At 36.1% G+C, this 21,986-nt stretch overlaps 1 protein-coding gene across 1 annotated transcript; it reads right to left on the minus strand.

The window, feature by feature from the left end:
* Positions 1 to 7,034: 7,034 nt before the first annotated feature.
* On the minus strand, positions 7,035 to 8,068 carry LOC106974652 (olfactory receptor 2T27-like). Its single transcript, XM_015071916.2, has one exon. It carries the CDS (start codon positions 8,001 to 8,003, stop codon positions 7,035 to 7,037), a length of 969 nt encoding a protein of 322 aa, XP_014927402.1. The 5' UTR covers positions 8,004 to 8,068.
* Positions 8,069 to 21,986: the final 13,918 nt, after the last annotated feature.

Raw genomic sequence — 21,986 nt, forward strand, 5'->3', positions numbered from 1 at the left:
AATTCTGTGTCCTCTCTCTTGCTGGACAAGAGAGAACCCCAGACTCACAGTCTACAACACTAAAGGAATTTGTGACCACTAAACTAGCCCTGCTAGAAATTTTATGGGTGACTATTTGAGTGGAGAAAAAACAAAACAAAACAATTTATTTCATAGCTTTCTATAGTTTTCAGTGTATAGACTTTTCCCCTCTTTGGTTAGGTTTATTCCTAGGTATCTTATGGTTTTTGGTGCAATTTTAAATGGGACTGATTCCTTTATTTCTCTTTCTACTGTTTCATTATGAGTATAGAGAAATACAACTGATTTCTTTATGTTGACTTTGCTGAATTCATGTATAAGTTCTACCTTTTTTTTTTGGTGGAGTTTTTCAGGTTTTTCACCTAGAGTATCCTGTCATCTGCAAAGAATGAATGTCTGACTTCCTCCTTGGTGATTTGGATGCCTTCTATTTACGTTTGTCGTCTGATTGCTGAGGCTAGGACTTCCAGGACTATGTTGAACAAGAGTGGTGAGAGTGGACATCCCTGTCGTGTTCCTGACCTTACAGGGAAAGCTCTCCATTTTTCCCCACTGAGGATGATATTAACTGTAGGTCTTTCATATGTGGCTTTTACTATCTTGAGGTATGATCCTTCTATACCTACTTTCTTGAGGGTTTTTATCAAGAATAGATGCTATATTTTGTCGTATGCTTTTTTTCATCTATCGAAAAGATCATAAGGTTCATATACTTTCATTCATTAATGTGATGTATCATGTTGATTGATTTTGGATACTGAACCACCACTGTATCCTAGGAATAAATCCCACTTAGTGATGCTGAATAATTATTTTAATGTATTGTTGGATCCAGTTTTCTAGTATCTTGCTTAAAATTTTTGAATCCAGATTCATCAGGGAGATTGGTCTATAACTCTCCTTTCTAGTGGGGTCTTTGGACTAAACTTTGTGATTTTTAAACCAGTTATATTTGTTATTAGTGGCTTCCAGTGGAGGAGGTTTTACCAAGACTTATACCAAACTACTGTTTGGTTGTCCCAGACACATGGAAAATAACAATATGTCTATTTAGGCTCCCAGGGGACTACTAATTACCTGGCTCTGCAGCTCCCCAACACACTTGATTTACAATTCTGACATTCAGAAAGCCCTGGGAGGTGAGAACATTAGATACATTGTATAGACCCCCCCCCCCCCCGGAGAAACTGGGAGTTTTGTTGTTGTTGTTGTTGTTATGTTGTTGTTGTTGTTGTTTGCCTACCAAATCTGAGCTGAGCCAGAAAGAATAGCCTCCAGGAATGGTTGTTCCCTCAAATAAAACTGTGTTTGTTTTATGTAGTCCTGGAGGACTTGTGAAATCCAAGTCATGTCAGCTCCCAGACCTACATGATTTGAGGGTTTTTCCTTGGTTGGCAGCAACAAAATTTGGGATGCTAGATGTCCAGATGAGCTCCTTCCAGATAGAAGCTAGAGAATAGGTTTTGTTGCTGAGGTGACTGAGAGAGGAAATTCAGGGGAATTGTCCAGTGTTTTTTTGTTATTGTTTTGTTTTGTTTTTTGTTTTTTTTTTGTTTTGTTTTGTTTTGTTTTGTGTGTGTGTGTGTGTGTCGGGGGGAGAACTCCCAGGAGGATTACTATGAGCCCTTAGCTGTTCTAGAAACTCTACCTTCAGACAGTACCTGGGAAAGCATACAAAGACTTTCTAGAGATAAACTGTGAGATGGGCATTTTTGCCAGCTCCCTCTCCACTTACCTGTAGTTATATCCAGGGGGAGTACTTTCATGCTCATTTAACAACTGTTTATTTGTTTGCTAGTGTTTGGTGAGACTTGAGATTGCAAGTCCCATGAATATTAGAGCTAAGCTATTTCCATCCCTACGTGGCAGTTTCAAAAATTGGAGTGCTAAATGTGTGCTCCAGACCAATCTCTCCTTAGGAAGATTTTTTTTTATTTTTTTAATGTTTATTTATTTTTGACAGAGAGAGAGAGGGAAAGCATGAGTGGGGGAGGGGCAGAGAAAGAGGAAGACACAGAATCTGAAGCAGGCTGCAGGCTGTCAAAACAGAGCCCGACACAGGATTCAAAGTCATGGGCCATGAGATCATGACCTGAGCCAAAGTCAGAAGCTCAACCGACTGAGCCACCCAGCACCGCAAGGAAGAATCTTCATGTTGAAAGTTCCTTCCTGATTATAAGGCAATGTTCCTTGGGTGAGGTTAATGGGATAACAAAACAAAACAATCAACGAGTTATTGGACACCTCTCAAAGGAAATTGATCAATGCATAGATGTATATTCAGTGTGTTCATGGGGGGAGGGAAATTAAGAAGTCATCTTGGTGACATCATTTTTCAGTTCTTTTGAATACATAACCAGAAGTGGGACTGTTGGATCATCTAGCATATATATATATATATAGAGAGAGAGAGAGGAATCACAATACTATTTTCCTCAGCAGTTGCACCTTTTTACAATTGCACCAGAGTGCACAAAATTTCAAATTGCTCCACATCCTCACCAACACTTGTTATTTTCAAGTTTTTGTTTTTAATAGTAAAATTTAAAATATTGTGAAGTGATGAATCACTCTGGCTTTGATTTTCATTTCTCTAATGATAAGCTGAGCATCTTTTCATAGTCCCATTAGTCATTGGTGTATCATATTTGGATAATGGCCTATTCAAGCTTTGTATTCATTTTAATTGGGTTATTTTACATTGTTATAAGTTACTTATATATTTGGATTCTAACATTTTATCAGATATATGATTTGCAAATACTTTCTCCCATTATGTAGGTTGTCTTCTCACTCAGTCCATTGTATCTTTGGAGGCACAAAAAAGTGTAAGTTTATATAGCCCCATTTATCTATTTTCCTTATGTTGCTTATACTTTTGGTGTTACATTCTCATGTTGTTGTCAAATGCAATGTCACGAAGACTTCCCTGTGTTTTCTTCTAGGATTTTTAACATTTTTGGCCTTTCAGTTAAGTCTTTCAATTAAGTCTTAAGTCTTGCCTATGTGTCTGTTATTTCAATAGTACTTTTTTTTTATTTATGTCTGTGACTTTGTAATACATCTTGAGTCATTTAAGTTTGTTCTTTTCAAAGATTGATTTGACTATTCAATGTCCCTTAGAATTCTATGTGAATTCTAAGATACATCTTTAAATGTCTTAAAAATGCTTTTGAGATTCTGAGAAGGATTGCATTGAATCTGTAGATCACTTTGGATAGTATTGATCGGGACTGCATTGAATCTATAGGTCATTCTGGGTGGTCTTGATATCTTAACAACATTAAGTCTACACAGGGTATTGTTGTTTTCATTTATGTGTGTCTTTAATTTCTTTGAGTAATTGTTTCTAATTTTCAATAAATTTGTAGTTTTCACTTGCTTGGATAGGTTTATTCTTAAGTATTTTATATTTTTTTGTGGCCATTGTGAATATAATTGCTTTCTTAATGTCCTTTCTATGTCTCTTATTGTTAGTGAACTGATTTTGTATAATGAAAATCTGATGAATTTAAATTATTTTTTTGTAAAACTTAAAAAAAATCTTTAGTGTTTAGACTCTTAGAGCTACCAGTTCTAACAAATTATCAGTTTGTTCTCTATAATTAACTATGGGGTAATGGATGTGAGATGGATTAAGTATGTGATAGGCATTAAGGACAGCATTTGTGATGAACACTAGGTCTTGTATGGAAGTGTTGAATCACTTTATTAGACACCTGAAACTAATATTACATTGTATGTTAACTGGAATTTAAATAAAACTTTAAAAGTATATAGGTTTGCTTGTTTACGTATAAGCTCATGTCATCCACAGAGATAATTTTACATGTTTTTTTTTTCCAGTTTGGAAGTAGTTTGTTTATTTTTCTTGACTAATAGCTTTGTCTAAAATTTCCAATACTATGTTGAAGGTGAATAGTTGAGAGTGAGCATCACTGTCTTGTTCATAATCTTAGAGAAAAAAACTTAGTCTTTCACCATTGAGTATGATGTTTCATGCTTGGATTTTTATATAAGGCCTTTATTACATTGAGGTCATTTCCTTCTATTCCTAGTTTATTGAGCGGTTTTATCATGAAAGTGTAAAATTCTGTCAATTTTTTTTTTTTTTTGGTATATTCACTTAGGTAGGTATTCATGTAATCCCTCCTTCTTTATTCTGTGGTGTTTCACATTGATATTTATATGTTGAACCATCCTTATATTCAGGAATAACTCTCACTCGATCATGATGTGTAATCTTTTTTTTTAATGTTTTTATTTATTTTTGACAGAGAGAGAGAGATACAGAGCATGAGTGGGGGAGGGGCAGAAAGAGAAGGAGAATCTGAAGCAGGCTCCAGGCTCTGAGATGTCAGCACAGAGCCCAACACAGGGCTCAAACTCACGGACTGTGAGATCATGACCTGAGCTGAAGTCGGACGCTTAACCGTCTGAGCCATCCAGGCGCCCCACGATGTGTAATCTTCTTAATGTGCTATTGAATTTAGTTTGCTAGAATTTGTGGATATAACATAGATCATGTTTTCCATTTTTTTTTCTTTCCAGAATTCTCATATCTGGCTAGACACTTTATCGATTTTGCTTCTGTATCTGTTCATTATTTTTTCCTACTTCTTTGTTCTTTCTAGGAACTTGGGGCAGAATTCCTTCAGGTCAAAAATTTAGTTTTTACCTGCATTTATACTACTGCTAATTTTACTATATTGTGTTTTCACTTAAACTAGTATCTTTGTCATAATATGTTCACTTGATTCATTTTAATTTTTGTTATTAATTCATAATGCTGGTATTTTGCCTATATTATATCTTTGGGAAATCTTAACACTTGTGCTTCTGATGGAGTATTTATTCCAGTTTTCTGTCTTTCTTTATAGGTGGTTGCAATTATTTTGGCCTTAGAGCTCCTACCCTCAGGAACTCCTGCCACTCTAGTAGTTGCCAATGAAGTAGGATGTAATTCCACGTCACTCTAGAATATACTAGAAGACTTAGCTGACTGTGCCTGTTTGCTGCCATGTGCAAAAAAATTAGGAATAACAAGTGAGGGCAACAAAGTTAACTGTGCTTCTTAAAATACAAAGAAAGCATTCTCCTTAAGCATAGAAAATTCTTTAAACCAAAACAATTAACTGCCCCCCCCAAAAAATACTCCACAAATTTATGAAAATCTATAATTTATGAAAATATATCTGTATTATAAACTAGAGTAACAAAACTTTGGTTCAGGTGATACCCATTAGAAAGTGAGGAAAATGGCTGCTATGTACTACACTGACTAAAGAAAACCACAACTGCCCTGTTCTTCACTGACCTCACTAAAAGTGTGCATATATTTAATATCACAAATTTTCCATACAGGGATTATAGGAGGGAGCCAGAGGCTGATAGTGTTTAATTTTTTAAATTATTTTTAATAATTACAACACTTAATTATTTATTTATTTATTTATTTATTTAATGTATGTATGTATGTATTTAAAGAGCATAGGGACTAGGGGTGGGGAGAAGGGAAGAAGGAGAGAGAGGGAGAGAAAAAGAGAAAGAGAGAGAGAAAGAGAGAGAAAGAGAGAAAATCTTAAGCAGTTTCCACACTCAGCATGGAGGCCCAATGCAGTGCTAAATTCCACAACCCCAGGATGATGACCTGAGCTGAAATCAACAGTTGGACACTCAACCAACCAAGAGTTATAGCACCCAGGTGCCCCAATAATTGCAACTTTAAAAAATTTGCGTTTTATTTTTTTTATTATTAAAGTAGCAAAGTCACATATTTTTCTTGAATAAAATTTTAAATTGATTTTATATACTAGAAGAAAGATTTGTCTTGTTTTGTTTTGTTCTTTGTTCTCATCTTTGACCAAAGGCTGCTTTTAACACTCAGCTACTTCGCATCCAACTTGAAATAAATATGGCACATCTTTGTCACCTATAAAATAAAGCCTTAATTACCATGCATAGGAGAAAGCTCTTAGAAAAAGCTTAGTTCACTGGCTTTCATACTGAGTGTTAAATGAGTTTTCTGGCTTTCAGATGCATGGATGTGTGTAACATAAAACTTTGGGGCCCCTGGATTGCTCAGCTGGTTAATCCTCCAACTTCAACTCAGGTCACGATCTTGCGGTTTGTAAGTTTGAGCCCCACATCAGGCTCTGTGCTGATAGCTCAGAGCCTGGAGCCTGCATCAGATTCCATGACTCCCTCTCTCCCTGACCATCCTCTGCTCATGCTCTGTCTCTCAAAAAATAAATAAACATTAAAAACTTTAAAAGCAAAACAAAAGACTTTCTTGTTGCCTCCACTGTTCTAACCAATTTACATACATTAATTCTACCCCTCTCATAAATGTTACAAAGTAAGTAATATTATTTTATTCCAATTTCTCAAATTGTCACGTTCTGCCCTCTTGTTTTGTGATGTTTGCATTGTAAAATGGGTACAAAGTCAGAATACAACGAAAACTGAAAATTTGTTGAGACCAAGATAAAGGAGGCATGTTTATATTTTGTTCCTCATGAAACAAAATGCTGACTACTGGGTTGCAGGTGTATGAGCTTTTGCCAATCTCATATCTGCTTTGGTAATTCAAGGAAGATTAAATTATTTTAATTCCATAACAGTTGAGTACTGCTGTTAGAAATTATGCTTCCTCATCCAACCCTGAATTTGTGAATTCTGTCACTGTTCCTAGGAGCATCGCACACCTTCTTATTCAGAGGTATGTTTAATGAAATGAGTGCTTTAATTACTTGGGCATATATGAGAAAGAATGATGCTCTGTGTTATTTAGAAAAGCAGTGTAGTTTCAGGATTTCCTGTTGGAAGAACTGAATCTTTGGGTGGTGTTGTGAGGACATCAATAAGTTATTTTAAGTTTTGTTTTTATTTTCACACAATAAGGGTGTTGGAAAAAATGACCTCTCATATATCCATGAGTCCCATGCTGAATTTGTCAAGTCCTAAAGGATCTTAAAGACAATTCAGAGAAACATGCTAACATATGGTTATAATTAGGTGTAGCAAGCTCGGTGGTGTTTCACCTTTTCCAGGAAGCATCTACTAATGACTATACTCTTCATAGCTGCTATGACATCCTTGTTTCTAAGGCTATAGATGAGAGGGTTAAGCATAGGGGTAAGAATAGCATTAAACATAAAGAGGGACTGGTTTATTTTGGGGGTCTTAAAGGATCCTGGCCTCATGTAGACTAATACAGCAGGACCAAAGTAAAGGCTGACCACACAGAGATGGGAGAAGCATGTGGCCAAGGCCTTGTTCTTGCCTTCAGGGGAATTCATGTGGACAACAGCAAGGAATATACGGATATAGGAAGCCAGGATAAGACTCAGAGGGATGAGGACCACCAGAAAGCTTGAGACCACCACTGAATTTACATAGGCTGAAATGTCCTCACAAGTGAGCTTCAGGAGTGCCATGACCTCACACAAGAAGTGTGGGATCTCTCGAGGATGACAGATGGGTAAGTGCATGACATAGGCTGTATGAACCAGTGAAGTTATTGCCCCTCCGACCCAGGACCCAATGACCATCTGTTTACAAATGGTATGGCTCATCATGACTGAATAACGCAGTGGATTGCAGATGGCAATGTAGCGGTCATAGGACATGAGGGTAAGCAGAAAGCACTCAGAAATTCCCAAGGTTAAGCTGAATAAGATCTGGGATCCACAACCAATATGTGATATGGTTCTCTTCCCTGAGAAGAAATTTGTGGCCATTTTGGGGACAGTAGTTGAGATCAGAGCCACATCAATAAGGGAAAGCTGACTGAGCAGGAAGTACATAGGACAGTGGAGTCGAGAATCCAGCCAGATGAGGAGAATGAGAATAGCATTGCCTATCACAGCCATAAGATAGACCAGAAGAATGAGGAAGATAAGGATCACAAGGTGGCTGAACTCAGGCCAGAGCCCCAAAAGAATAAAATCTGTGGTGACAGTCTTATTGTTTTTCTCCATGGCCGAACATCATGGCTCAGAACACAATGGTAAGAACACTGTTCCATTTGATGTGTTATTGCACATCTGGTCTACTTTTCTTACTCCCAGGTCTCCTCTGAATATGTTCATGCTGAATTCTTCCTTTTTGTGATCTCCTTAGTATTATTAACTTCTCAATATATAAAGTTTTCATTAACTACCACTCATGAATTATTTAATAAACAATGATTTATACACTGTATCTGCTATTACAAATGGTAATCACTAATAGTAACCAAATAAGAATACAAGTACACTTAATGTTCTATCAAATAAAGGCCAATCAATTTGATGAAAATGTATCTTGTACATTTCTTAAAGTATTTAATAATTCACCATCTTGAGGTGCTGTGCAGATATAACTTCAACAGAAGATCTATGATGATTTTAGATTTAGAAAAGTCAACATTTTCACTCGGTCATGGGAAACTTCATAGAAAACGAAGAAGATTCTCATAAAAAATGGGAAGAAGAGACCTTGATAGCCTGAGGACAGAAAAACATTTTCAGAACTGAGTGTTGTCTGTGTTTAAATTTTCTCTCCCACATATGGAATTTTCACTTTTGCCCAAGTCCTCCTTGATATAATCCTAATTCAAGCATTTCTTAGATCAAGTAAACTAGAACAGAACATTTAATCATGAAACCAGTATTTAAGAGGAGAACTCACAAATATAGTTTTTGGTAGTTTCACAGAAGATTTCCTACTCTGCAGGAAGTTTGAATCTGTCATCAAGGTAATTTAAGGGACTAGATTATTATGTAAAAAAGGAGGACACAAGATTATGATGAAGGAGATTGTCAAGGACCATCTTATAAGAAGTGATTTACTTTATTATTTTGTTATTTAAAAATGTTTATATATTTTAAGAGAAAGTGCATCCATGGGGAAGGGGCAGGGAGAGAGACAGAGAAAGAGAGAGAATCCCAAGCAGGCTACACACAGTGAGTGCAGAGTCCAATACAGGACTCAACCTCACAAAACATGAGATCATGACCTGAGCCAAAATCAAGAGTTTGAATCTTAACTGACTGAGCCAGCCAGGTACCCCAAGAAAGTGATTCATTTTAAAAAGTAGTATATCTTGTTTAGAAAAGGTTTGACTGGACTTATAAACTGTAGTTGCAGAGGTAGTATTGTAGATCAGTAGAAAGCACAGCCTCTAGAGGATCAGTACCAGAATTTGAAGCAGCCTTTACCAAATCACCATATTTACCTGCCTAATGGCGTTGGTCTAATTGAATCATCTTTCTGTGTGATATGCAAATTAAAACATTTAATAATCATAGAGGCTCTAGAACATTATCTGGTCAATAGTGTTAAATGTCTTTATTAAGTATAATTTAAGTCTAATTTGCATAAATGGCAAAATATGCCCTAAGGTCCCTATCAGTCACAGGTATGTACATATGTGCATAGTCAATCAATGATTCCACTATTCTTGCAGTTTCACCTGTAACTGTAGGTACAATTAAAAACAATGTTGAGAAGTTAAGAAGGCAGAGGAGTAGAGGGATCCCTAAGCTGTCTCATCCATGGAATACAGCTAGATAGTTATCAAAACATTCTGGAGATGAAAGAAATCAATTGGAGAATCTGAAAGTCTACAATCAACTGGAAGATTGTTTTGACAAAAGGACGGAAATGGAGATGGAGAGGGAGATGGGGATGGAGATGGAGATGGAGATGGAGAAATTCAATCTAAAAGAAAAAAAAATAAAAAATGGAAAGTAGATGTCATGGTCAGGGATTTAATCAATATACATATAAGTAACAAAATTGAACTAGAATTTAAAACAAAGGTGATAAGGATACTATCAGGATACTGTGGTTTCTTCTAGGTGCTTGAGAGGGTCATATTAAAAATGTAGAAGAAAGCAAATCTTTGTTGTACCATCTGTCTTGGATTAAATAAACAACATGTCTTGGCACCTTTTGGCTCACTTGACAATGAATAGGTATTTGTTATGGTATCCAGCAACCTTCATGAGATATGGGCATGTATTGTAGCCTTTCTCCCAAGGACTCAGCATAATGGAGAGGGATTAGGCACTCCACACCCTGGGTGGCCGTTGGCTTTCCAGTTATTACCTCTTTAGAGATCATATTTTCCTGTGTTAAGTTTCAAAGCAGTCCTGATTACCCTAAGGCAGATGCGTTATCCATGATAACAACTCCATCTCTCTTTCTGGTTTCAAAACAGTTCATTGACTGGGGGAATACTTGTCTTTCACTTCTCCCTACCTTAAATGAGAGAGAAACAGAAAGAGAAATCAAATCAAATAATGACCCTATCCATGATGGCTTTGGATTTAGCATGATTTTCCACATGTTTTCTATCAGAAGAGAACAGTTAGACTAGACAGTATAAACTGTAAGGAACTGTCTGGTATGATGATTCATCAACCTTTAAAAAACGTTTTATTTATTTATTTATTTATTTATTTATGTATTATTTTTGAGAGAGAGAGGGAGAGAGAGCATGAGCGGGGGAGGGGCAGAGTAGAGGGAGACAGAGAATCCAAAGTGAGCTCTGTGCTGACAACACATAGCTCAATGAAGGGCTCAAACTAACAAACCATGATATCATGACCTGAGTCAAAGTCACACGATTAACCAACTGAGCCACTGAGGTGTCCGACTAGTCAACTTTTTAAAATCATGTTGGATTGCATGATGATTATCTACTTTGATTTATGTTGAAATATTAATGTATTATATAGGTTATAATTTTTAATGGATTCTATTTTTAATGATTTCATATCAATGTGCCAAGCCAGCCAAAATCGTGAGTTGGGAAAATGTAGAAGGATGCTATACAGATCCACTGTGTCAATACATATTTTGTTGATTAGAGAAAATAAGTCATGAGCTTTACTTTTTTGAATACTAGTTATGCCATGCAGTTTACTCAGCTCTTCACATACTGTACTGTGTTCAATCCTAATGATAACCCTCAGAGATGGGTGCCCTTGCTACATCCAGTTTACAGATTTCAAATTCAAAGTATAGAAATATTAACTCTTTGCACAAGACTTCTGAGTATACAGCTCATGGGACTGAAATTTTAACCCAATTCTATTGGGCTCTGGAGTCCATGATTTTAATCACCATCATTAATATAAGATTTTATATCCAGGATAGATTCAATTGTCTCTATTATCTAACTTATGAGGACAAATTGTCCTAGAGATAAAAAAAATAAAATAAATCTAAACACCATTAAACAAAAACTCTTATACAGAACATGAATGACATGGGTATTGTGCATAACCACCTATAGAGCTATGCTCTTGTCTCTACGTTTTCAATATGATTTGACCACCTGCTTTACCCATCAGAGTTAATACACATAACATAATACAAACATATATTTAATAGCCCACTTTTATCATCACTAATACAAATCACCTGTTACAATGTTAATATGATTTTTCCAGAAATACAGGAAAACTGTAGACAAGTCTTCTCGTATCTTATGCCAGAGTAAGTATTAAAGTAAGCTACCTCACAATTTCCATCACTTTCTTTTGTGATTACCCCATGGACTCCCAGGTTTCTTCAGTGCTGCACACTGGGTGAGAAGCATTTGGTTCTCTTTTCATGTGTCAGAACTAAGACTAAGACTTGATTGAGGGTGTGGGTAGATAGAGACGCATTTTATCTTCTCAGGTCAGGTTGCCTCAAATTCTGTAGTTAACAGGAAGAGTGACTATAAGTTAAGGGCTCTTGTCAGAAACAGGTCATATATGACATAATCCAGATCCTTTGCTAATTGAAGACCTCAAGAGGGAATGTCCTGGAAACATCCTGTCTCCAGACTTTAATTGCATAAAATTGTATCATCCCGTTTGAATCTTAACAATTATACTCTGAAGAAAAATAGCCACCATTCACAAGATGACTCTCTAACTTAGGCCACCACAAATCTCTCAAATATTTTAACTTAGCTCTGCCTCTCCTCTAAGTCATCCCTGGACTCATCACTGCAGCAAAATACAGAGAGAGGCTGGAGCAGGGTCTTTTCTGAAAGCTGAATGTACAATGTATTTAACAAAAAACTTTTCAAACCAAACAATGGAGACTAAAGGCTAATGGAAATTATAAGGGAAATGTACAGCTCAATGAGGTATTTCTAGGTCCTGTCCTCATTTTAACTTATATTCTGTAGTCTAGGCTACATATATCTAAAAGGATTGTTATCTGAATATTTACTATATTAACGATTGAGTTGATGATACTAAGGTTCAATGTTAAAAGTCTATTTAAGCCAATTCACTTTACTGTGTATATGAAGGCTTCACAGATTATGCCCTTATTTCATGATCTTTATCCAGTCCTCATCAAGGTTCAGGGAAATGTACATTCTCCTAAACCACTGGTAGGAGTCCAAATTGTTAAAAACCTTTAAGAATGTGACCTGAAAACAGCTGTTATATCACATTAACCCTTAAAACTATTCTTTATAAACAAAGGCACCAAAATATGCAATATATATTTAACATGTTTTGTGTAATTACCATTATCCATGGAAAAAAATGGAAATGATATGAGCATTCATACACACACATTCATATATTTTACATTATTTATTTGATTTGTTTTTTGTTTTAACTTTGTAATGTTTTATTTAAATTTAAGGTAGTTTAACATTTATAATTTAGTGATTCATCACTTACATATAATACCTAGTGCTTATCACAAGAAGTGACATCCTTAATATCCATCACCCACTTAGCCCAACTCCCCCACACTCCAGCAGCCTGCAGTTTCTTCACTGCAGTTAAGAGTCTCTTACAGTTTGCCTTCTTCCCTGTTTTTATCTTATTTTAATTTTACTACTATTCCCTGATATATTTTTTCTTTTTTTTTTTTTTTGCCAAATTCCACATATGAGTAAAATCATACGGTATTTGTCTTTCTCTGACTTATTTCACTTAGCATAATATATTCTGGTTCCATCCATGTTGTCACAAAAGGCAAGATTTCATTCTTCTGGATGGCTGAGTAATATTTCATTGTATATCAATACCACATGTTCTTCATGAATTTATCAGTCAATGGGCATTTGGGCTCATTCTATAATTTCACTAGTGTTGATAGTGAAGCTATAAACATCGGGGTGCATGTGCCTCTTTGAATATTTTTTTTATCCCTTGACTAAATGCCTAGTAGTGCAATTGCTGGGTAATTGGTAGTTTATTTATAACTTTTTGAGAAAACTTCATAGTGTTCAGAATGGCTGCACCAGTTTGCATTCTCACCAACAGTGTAAGAAAGTTCCCTTTCTCCACATCCTCACCAAAATCTGTTGTTTCATGAGTTGTCAATTTTAGCCAGTTTTAGAGGTGTAAGTTGTATCTCATTGTGGTTTTGATTTATATTTCCATGATGATGAGTGATGTTGAGTATTTTTTCATGTTTCTGTTAGCCATTTGTATGTCCTCTTTGGAGAAATGTCTGTTAATATCTTAATCCCCTTACTTAACTGGATTATTTACTTTTGGGTGTTGAGTTTGATATGTTGTTTATAATTTTGGATACTAGTCCTTTATCTGACATTGTCATTTGCAAATATCTGCTCGCATTCTGTAAGTTGTCTTTTAATTTTGTTGATTGTTTCCTTCACTTTGCAGAATCTTTTTAACTTGCTAAAGTCCCAATAGTTAATTTTTGCTTTTGTTTCCCTTGACTTTGGAGACATGTCTAGTAAGAAGTTGCTGCAGCTGAAATCAAAGAGGCAGCTGCCTGTGTTCTCCTCAAGGATTTTGATAGTTTCTTGCTCACATTTAGGTCATTCATCCATTTTGAATTCATTTTTGTAAATGGTGTAAGAAAGTGGCCCAGTTTCATTCTTCTGCATGTTTCAGTCCATTTTCTGCAACCCTATTTGTTGAATAGACTGTATTTTTTCCCATTGAGTGTTCTTTCCTCCTTTGTTGAAGATTAGTTGACCACATAGTTGTGAGTCCACTTCTGAGTTTTCTATTTTGTTCTCCTGATTTACGTGTCTGTTTTTGTGCTAGTAAAATACTGTTGATAATTATAGCTTTGTAATACACACTGGAGTCAGGAACTATGATGCCTCCTGCATTGATTTTATTTTTATTTTATTTTATTTTTTTAATGTTTATTTTTGAGAGAAAGGGAGAGACAGAGCGTGAGTGGGGGAGGAGCAGAGAAAGAAGGAGACACAGAATCCGAAGTAGGCTCCAGGTTCTGAGCTGTCAGCACAGAGCCTGACATGGGGCTTGAAATCACGGACTGTGAGATCATGACCTGAGCTGAAGTCAGACTCAACCAACTGAGCCACTCAGGTGCCCCATTGCTCATCTTTTTAAATATTAGTTTTTCAGGATCTTTTCTGGTTTCTTACAAATTTTCAGATGGCTTGCTATACTTCTGCAGAAAATGTTGATGTCATTCTGGTAGGAATTGCTTTGGGTAATTGAGATATTTTAACAATATTTGCTCTTCTAATTTGCTCTTCTAATTTGGTTAGATTTAGTCCAAATGATCTTATGGTTTCTGGTGCAATTGTAAATGGAAATGATTTCTTGATTTCTCTTTCTTTTTCTTCATTATATGTATATAGAAATGCAATTGTTTTCTGTACATTGATTTTATATACTGTCGCTTTACTGCATTCATGTATCAATTCTAGCAATATTTTGTGGAGTCTTTTGGTTTTCTACATGGAGTATCATGTCATCTACAAATAACGGAAGTTTGAGTTCTTCCTTGCTTATCTGGATGCCTTTTATTTCTTTTTGTTGTCTGATTGTTGAGGCTAAGTCTTTCAGAACTATTTTAAGTAGTAATGGTGAGCATGGGCCTTCTTGTCTTGGTCCTGACCATAGGGGTAAGGCTCAGTTTTCCCCCATTGAAGATGCTATTACATGTGGGTCTTTCATATATGGCCGTTATATGGAGGCATGTTCCCTTTATCCCTGCTTTGTTGCGAGTTTGTATCAAGACTGGATGCTGTATTTTGTCAAATGCTTTTTCTGCATCTATTGACAGGATCACATGGTACTTATCCTTTTTTTAAATAAATGTGGTGTATCACATTGATTGTTGGCAGGTATTGAACCACCCCAACCCAGGAGTAAATACCACTTGATTGTGAATGAATAATAATTTTAGTGTACTGTTGAATTCGGTTTGTGAATCCTATTGAGAATTTTTGCATCCAGGTTCATAATTGTTATTGGTTTATAATTCTCCTTTTTAGTGGGATCTGCATCACAGTTTTGATTCAAGGAAAGTCTGGCCTCATAGAAGAGTTTGGAAGTTTTCCATCCATGTCTATTTTTTGTAACAGTTTGGAAATAGGCATTAGCTCTTCTTTAAATGTCTGGTAGAAATTTGTCCATTTCTTCCAGATTGTCCAGTTTGTTGGCATATAATTGTTCATAGTAGTCTCTTATAATTGTTCATATTTCTGTGGTGTTCATTGTGATATCTCCTCTTTTATTCATTATTTTATCTATTTGGGTCTTATTTATTTATTTATTTATTATTTATTTATTTATTTATGAAGTCTGGCTAGGGGTTTATCAATATTGTCTATTGTTTCAAACAAAAAACTCTTAGTTTCATTGATCTGTTTTTTTATTCTATATTGTTTATTTTTGCTCAAGTCTTTATCATTTCCCTTCTTATGCTGGCTTTGGGCTTTATTTACTGCACCTTTTCTGGCTCCTTTAGGTGCATGGTTAGGCTGTGTATTTGGGAACTTTCTTACTTCTTGAGATAGGCCTGAATTAAAATGCATTTTATTTTTATGACTCCCTTTGCTGCATCCCAATGAAATTGGACTGCAACGTTTTTATTTTCATTTGTTTCAATTTATTTATTTATTTTTAAATTTCTTCTTTAATTTCCTGGTTAGCCTAGCCTATGGATTTTCTTTATCTTCAATGTATTTGAGGACTTTCCAATTTTTTCTTGTGGCTCATTTCAAATTTCATAGCATTGCGATCTGAAAATATGCATGATATGACTTCAATCAGCACTTATTAAGTGCTGATTTATGAACCAATATGTGATCTATTCTGGAGAACGTTTTATGTGCACTTGAGAAGATGTGTATTCTGCTACTTTAGGATGATATGTTCTGAATGTATCTGCTAAGTCCATCTGGTCCAGTGTGACATTTAGAGCCCTTGTTTCCTTGTTGATTATCTGCTTAGATGATCTGTCCATTGCTATACATGGAGAATTAAAGTCTTCTACAATATTATTATCAATTAGCTTGTTCATATTTGTGATTAATTGATTTATATATTTGGGTGGTCTCACATTGAGGTCATAAATATTTACAATTGTTAGCCCTTTTTGATTGATAGACCCCTTATATTATGATATAATTTCATTCAGAGCTGTTTCAATGTTCATGAGCTGCATTAATTTCTGCTAGTCTTAGGAAATCTTTATCACTCCTTCTGTTCTGAATGACAGCCTTTCTGGATAAAGTATTCTTTGCTGCATATTTGTCTCATTTAGCATGTTGAATATGTGATGCCACTCCCTTCTTCCCTGACACATGTCTCTAGACAAGTCTGCTGCCAAACTTAAACATCTGCCCTTGAAGGTTAAGGACATTTTGTCCCTAGCTGTTTTCAGAACTCTTTCTCTCTCTCTCTCTCTCTCTCTCTCTTTCTTTCTTACAAGTTTCACTATGATATGTCTTTGTGTTGACTTGTTTCTGTGAGTACCCTGTTTCAGGGAGTTCTCTGTCCTAGTGGACTTGAAAACCTCTTTTTCCCCATGATTAGGGAGGTTTTCAGCTATAATTTGTTCAGGTAAACATTCCTATCTTTTTTCCTGTTCTTCTATTTCTGGTACTCATAAAATGGACATTATTGGGCTTTATGGAATTACTGAGTTCCCTAAATTTATATTAGTGAATTAATAGTCTTCTTTTCTTTTCTTACAACTTCTTTGTTTTCCATAATTTTATCTTCTATATCACTTATTCATTCCTGTCCTTTTTCCATCCTCACTGTGAATACATTCAATTAGTTTTGCATCTCAGTTATAGTAATTTTTATTTTGGCCTGACTAGTATTTCAGTCTTTCATGTTTGCAGCAAGGGTTTCTCTGTTGTCTTCTATGGTTCTTTCAATCCCAGCTAGTATTCTTAGGACTATTGTCCTAAATTATTTTTCAGATATATTGGTGATATATATTTGAATAATTCATTGGCTGTGATTTTTTTCTTGATCTTTATTTTGGGGGGAAATTCCTCTGTCTTGTCATTTTTTCTAGGTTTTGTCTTTTGCATGTTATGAAAGCTTATGTTTCCTGATTGTAAGTGTAGTGCCATATTGATAAGGGGTCATAAACTATCAAGGGCCTGGCACTTATGGAAGTGTTTATGGTGTATGCTCTGTGAACTCTGCTGTTGTGTTTTGGCTGCTCTTCCCAGAGGTCATACATTTATGGAGTTAATCCTTGCTTGAAGTCTGGAGTGGGAGGACCTTTAACAAGGTGTGCTTTGATTTTTGTTTTTTTCTTTTTTTTTGTAATAAGCCTAATTAAGAAAAAACTAAAACTTTTATCAAAAAGAAAGAAAGAAAGAAAGAAAGAAAGAAAGAAAAGTAAAAGAACAGGAGCAAAAAAAAAAACAAACAAACAAATAAAAAAAAATCGCAAACCAACCAAATAAAAAAACTATATATAAGTCTCATCACAAAGATAAAGAGGGAAAAAAAGGAATTTGTAAAAAAGAAGGTTGAGGTCAGATTACTTGGAACATCCCAGAAATAATCTGCGGAGTGGCAGAAGACTCTCCACAGTTGGAGGAAGACAGCTTGGCAAGTGCAAGATGCATGGGTGTAAATTGGGGAGAGAAAAATAGCGGCACTAGGGAAGGGAGGGAACACTTTCCATGGAGAGAAAAAATGGAGAGAAACAGAAAGGTGTTGAGATAAGGCAACGCTAAGTTAGCACAAGAAGAAAGCCTATCTGGACCACGGACTGGGGAGCAAGCCTTACTGAGTATCTCAGTTATTTTTTTTTTCAAAAAGCTTTTGGAAATCAAACTCTGAGGTCTTGGCAGCATACGACTTTCTCTAGAGTTGAGCTGTGCGTGCTTTTGGGGAGGAAGGTCCTGTCCTTGGCATGCATAACATGATGTAGAGATCTCTGAGAATAGTACTCCCTTCCTGGAGTACTTTTGCAGGAGACTATATTGTCTCGCTAAAGACAAAAAAAAATCTGCAGTTGCCACCCAAAGTCCTTTCATCAACTGGGGAGATGCTTTACTCTGGACAAAGGGAGTGAGTGTACACTGTGGTGAGTCTTTTAAGACTTTGGATTCTAAGGGTTGCCTGTGTGCCTCAGGCACTTAAGCATCTGACTTTGGTTCATGTCATGATCTCTCAATTTGTGTGTCAGCTCAATTTGTGAGTGTCAGCTCACACAGTGTCAGCTGTGTGCTGACAGCTCAGAATCTGGAGCCTACTTCGCATTCTGTGTCTCTCTCTCTCTCTACCCCTCTCCTTCTCATATTCTGTCTCTCCCTGTCTCTCAAAAATTAAAAGTTAAAAAAGAATAAGACTTTGTATTTTGAATCCCAGCCATGCACCAAAGAATAAATTCAGGAGAATTTTGGTGCAGAGTGAGCTGACTGCCCTTGCTATTCTGAGGGCTGCCTGGACAGCAGGAGTTAAGCTTCCCAACTTGGGGATGAGAGATTGGGTTTGTGCCATTTTGCCTTCAACACTAAAAGGGTAGGATTTCAGAGAGCCGCACAGCGGCCCCCAGTGGAGGCAAGACCTCCTTACACCAAACCCTGCTTGACAACTGCTTAATACTGGGGTGTTAGACAGAATGGGGTGATGAGGCTTCTTCCTCTCCAAACTAACACAACAACCATCCCCCAGACACCAACAGAGATTTTTTTTTCTTTTTTCCTACTCCTTTTATTTTTTTGGAATTAGGCTCATGGTTTCTTATCTGTTTTTGTTTGTTTTTCCTTTCTCTCTCTGCCTCTTTTGGAATCAGGATTTTTTACTTCTTTCTTTTTCCTTATTTTCTATTTTCTTCTATTTTCTTCCCTATTTCTTCCTTTATTTTTCTTTGGAGGAGTTTTTTGATTCTCAGTTCTTTGTTTATTTTTTTTCCCTTTCCTTTTCAATTATTTTAGGATCAGAGTCGCCTTCCTTTTTTTCCGAAGGGTTACTTCAACAAACAAATCAAAGCACACATATTTAAAGATCCAAACACCCACTACTGCAAGCAAAGAGAAGCTCTGCAGAGGTCTGACCACTGGAAAACAGCAGCCAAACACACAGCAGTGTGCACACAGCAACACCAGAAGCACTTCCTAAAGTGGTAGACACTGGGTAGTGTATGACCCATTTTTAATATTGTATTACACTCAGGTGCAGGACACATAATACACCTTTAAAACATGCAAAAGAGAAAAAAAATAGCCAAATGACAAGATGAAGGATTTCTCCCCAAAAATTTCAAGAAGAAATCACAGCCAGGACTTGCTCAAAGCAGATATAAGCAGTATATCTGAACAATAAATTAGAACAACTATCATAATTCTAATAGCTGGGCCTGACACCAGCTGAAAGGACACCAGAAACCCTTGCTGTAGAATCAGAGACCTAAAATTTAGTCATGATTAATTTAAAAATGCTATAGCTGAGATGCAAAGTAAACTAGATAGTGACAGTGAAGACCGTAGAAGCAGAGGAGAGAATAGGTTATATAGAAGATAAAATTATAAAAAATAATGAAGCAGAACAAAAAAGAGGGAAAGGAAATGACTAGGTCATAAGGGTACAATTAGACAGCTAAGTGATTCCATGAAACAAAACAATATCCATATAATCAGAGTTTTGGAAGAAGAAGAGTGGGGAAAAAAAAAGCAGAAGGTTTATTTGAACATATAGCTGAGAACTTCCCTAATCTGAGGAAGGAAAACAGGCATCCAAGTGCAAAAAACACAAAGAACTCCCCTCACAATTAGCAGAAACATGTCAACAACATGGTATATCATAGTGAAACTTACAAATTACAAAGAAAAAGAGAGTACTGAAAGCAGCTAGGGACATAAGGTCCTTAACATATAAGGGTAGACACATAAGTTTAGCAGCAGACCTTTCCACTGAAATTTGACAGGCCAAAAGGGAGTGGCAGGAATTATTCAATATGTGGAATAGAAATATGAAGCCAAGAATCCTTTAATCAGTAAGTCTGTCGTTTAAAATAAGAGAGATAAAGACTTTCCCAGAAAACAAAAACTAAAGGAGTTTGTGACAACTAAACCAGCCCTGCAAGAAAATTGAAAGGGTATGTTCTGAGAAAAATGAAAGAAAGAAAAAAGAAAAGAAAAGAAAAGAAAAGAAAAGAAAAGAAAAGAAAAAAAGAAAGACTGAAGCAACATATACTACAAATGACCAGAGAACATCACCAGAATCACCAACTCTATAGGTAACATAATGATACTAAACTTGTATCTTTCATTCTTTTGTTCTTCCTTTCTTTCATTTTTAATCAAAGACTTTATTTTTGAGACAGAGAGAGATAGAACATGAGTGGGGGAGGGACACAGAGAGAGGGAGACATAGAATCTGAAGAAGGCTCCAAGCTCTGAGCTGTCAGCACAGAGCCCGATGTGGGGCTTGAACCCATGAACTGTGAGATCATGATCTGAGCCAAAGTCAGACACTTAACCAACTGAGCCACCCAGGTGCTCCTAAACTCATATCTTTCAATAATCACTTTAAATATAAAGGGAATAGATGTCCCAATAAAAAGACATAGAATATCAGAAGGGATAAAAAACTCCAAGATCTATCTATATCCCACTTATAAGAGACTAATTTTAGACCTAAAGACACCTTCAGTTTGAAAGTGAGGAGATGAAGAACCATCTGTCATGATAATTGAGGTAAAAAGAAAGCCAGAGTTGTTTTAGTTCTACCAGAAAAATATTTATTTTATTTTAGTTTATTTTATTTATTGTATTTTATTTTATTTTATTTTATTTTATTTTATTTTATTTTATTCATTTATTTAAAAAATAATGTTTATTACTGAGAGAGAGAGGAAGAGAGAGAGAGAGAAAGAGAGAGAGAGAGAAAGTACATGAGCAGGGGGTGGGGGGGCAGAGAGAGAGGGAGACAGAATCCCAAGCAGACTCCATACTATCAGCATGGAGCCTGATGCAGGCTCGAACTCACAAACCATGATATCATGACCTGAGCTGAAACCAGGAATCAGAAGCTTAACCGACTGAGCCACCCAGGCACCCCAAACTAGATTTTAAAACAAAGATTGTAACAAGAGCTAAAGAAGGGCATTATATTAAAATTAAGGGTGTTGGGGCACCTGGGTGGCTTAGTGGGTTAAAGGATCAACTTACACTCTGTCTCCCTATCTCTCAAATATAAATAAATATTTTTTTAAATGTTAAAATAATTAAGGGGTCTGTAGATCAAGAATATCTAACAATCGTAAATATTTATTTTTCTAACTAGAAAGAACCCAAATTCATCATAAACATAAACAAACTCATTGAACATATCATTACTGTAGGATACTTTCTTTAAATTTTGTTTATGTTTATTTATTTTTGAGACAGAGAGAGACAGAGCATGAACGGGGGAGGGTCAGAGAGAGAGGGAGACACCGAATCTGAAGCAGGCTCCAGGCTCTGAGCTGTCAGCACAGAGCCTGACGCAGGGCTCGAACCCACGGACCAGGAGATCATGACCTGAGCCGAAGTCAGATGCTCAACAGACTGAGCCACCCAGGCACCCCAACTGTAGGATACTTTAATACTGCAATTACAATGGACAGAACACCTCAACATAAAATCAACAAGGAATCAATGGTTTTAAATGACACACTGGACCAGATGGATTTAACAGATATTTTCATAACATTTCAGCTTAAAGCAGCATAATATACATTCGTTTTAAAAGCACATGGAC

This window comes from Acinonyx jubatus, chromosome A1, assembly GCF_027475565.1.
Source record: "Acinonyx jubatus isolate Ajub_Pintada_27869175 chromosome A1, VMU_Ajub_asm_v1.0, whole genome shotgun sequence".
Taxonomy (NCBI): Eukaryota; Metazoa; Chordata; class Mammalia; order Carnivora; family Felidae; genus Acinonyx; species Acinonyx jubatus.

Coding starts and splice junctions, on each gene's coding strand:
- LOC106974652 (XM_015071916.2), bottom strand. CDS start 8,003: ATGGAGAAAAACAATAAGACTGTCACCACAGATTTTATTCTTTTGGGG.